Source organism: Oncorhynchus tshawytscha, unplaced genomic scaffold (assembly GCF_018296145.1).
Source record: "Oncorhynchus tshawytscha isolate Ot180627B unplaced genomic scaffold, Otsh_v2.0 Un_contig_727_pilon_pilon, whole genome shotgun sequence".
Classification (NCBI taxonomy): Eukaryota; Metazoa; Chordata; class Actinopteri; order Salmoniformes; family Salmonidae; genus Oncorhynchus; species Oncorhynchus tshawytscha.
In genome coordinates, this window is record NW_024609680.1 from 28,309 (window position 1) to 30,000 (window position 1,692).

General features: G+C 29.0%; 1 protein-coding gene across 1 annotated transcript in view; it reads right to left on the minus strand.

Moving 5' to 3' along the window:
• Positions 1–249: 249 nt before the first annotated feature.
• LOC121845465 overlaps positions 250–1,692 on the minus strand; it is a 4,619-nt gene continuing 3,176 nt past the window's right edge. Inside the window, exon 4 of the mRNA XM_042316911.1 lies at positions 250–393. Coding sequence (XP_042172845.1) covers positions 250–393 — 144 coding nt within the window. The remainder of the gene's footprint in view (positions 394–1,692) is intronic.

The following is a 1,692-nucleotide window of genomic DNA, read 5'->3' on the forward strand; positions in this document are numbered from 1 at the left end:
AAGCAGCAGAAAACGTGGTTGGAAGATTGGTCCACTTGTATTTACCATCGTTGTTGTTTTTCTTCATACTGCTTTTTGAACGTTGCAGTAGGAACAATTGAAGACATTGACATCAACAATTGACATCAGTAGTCACGCTTGATTGAGGTTATTCATTATGCAGTAGTTAGGTTGTGAAGTAGCCGTAGTCCAATGATAAGTTCTCTCTCTCTCTCTTCCCGAGAAGGTAAGTCTTTCGGTCAAGTTGTCTCAATTGCTGCTGCCAGTGGAGATGGAGGTCAGTGATCCATCTTTACCCTCCCTTTCCACTGCTTTCTTCTTCGTCTCATCTTTGAAGAAGAGGAGCGGGAACATCCCTAAGATGCAGCCGATGGCAACTCCGATGGCTTTACCCTGAAGACAAAACAAAACAAGAAACAACGTTCCATTACTACTCTGATGCCTAGTACTAATACTAACACTATACTAATACTATACTAATACTGACACTATACTAACACTATACTAATACTATACTAATACTAACACTATACTAATACTATACTAATACTAATACTAACACTATACTAATACTATACTAGTACTAATACTATACTAGTACTAATACTAACACTATACTAATACTATACTAATACTAATACTAACACTATACTAATACTATACTAATACTAATACTAACACTATACTAATACTATACTAATACTAATACTAACACTATACTAATACTAACACTATACTAATACTATACTAATACCAATACTAACACTATACTAATACTAGCACTAATACTAATACTATACCAATACTAACACTATACTAATACTAGCACTAATACTAACACTAATGCTAATACGAATACTAATACTATACTAATACTATACTAATACTATACTAACACTAATACTAACACTAATACTAGTACTAATACTGTACTAACACTAGTACTAACACTAATACTAACACCAATACTAATACTAACACTAATACTAGAACTATACTAATACTATACTAATACTTACACTAATACTAATACTAGTACTAACACTAATACTGACACTAATACTAACACCAACACTAATACTAACACAAATACTAATACTAACACTAATACTAACACTATATACTATACTAGCACTAATACTAACACTATACTAGCACTAATACTAACACTAACACTAATACTAACACTAATACTAACACTAATATTAATACTAACACTAATACTAACACTAATACTGACACTAATAATAACACAAATACTAATACTAACTATACTATACTATACTAATACTAATACTAACACTATACTAATACTATACTAATACTAATACTAACACTAATATACTAATACTATACTAATACTAATACTAATACTATACTAATACTAACACTAATACTGACACAATACTAATACTATACTAATACTAACACAATACTAACACTATACTAATACTAACACTAATACTAATACTATTCTAAATACAATACACTATACTAATACTAGCACTAATACTAACACTAATGCTAATACGAATACTAATACTATACTAATACTATACTAATACTATACTAACACTAATACTAACACTAATACTAGTACTAATACTGTACTAACACTAGTACTAACACTAATACTAACACCAATACTAATACTAATACTAACACTAATACTAGAACTATACTAATACTATA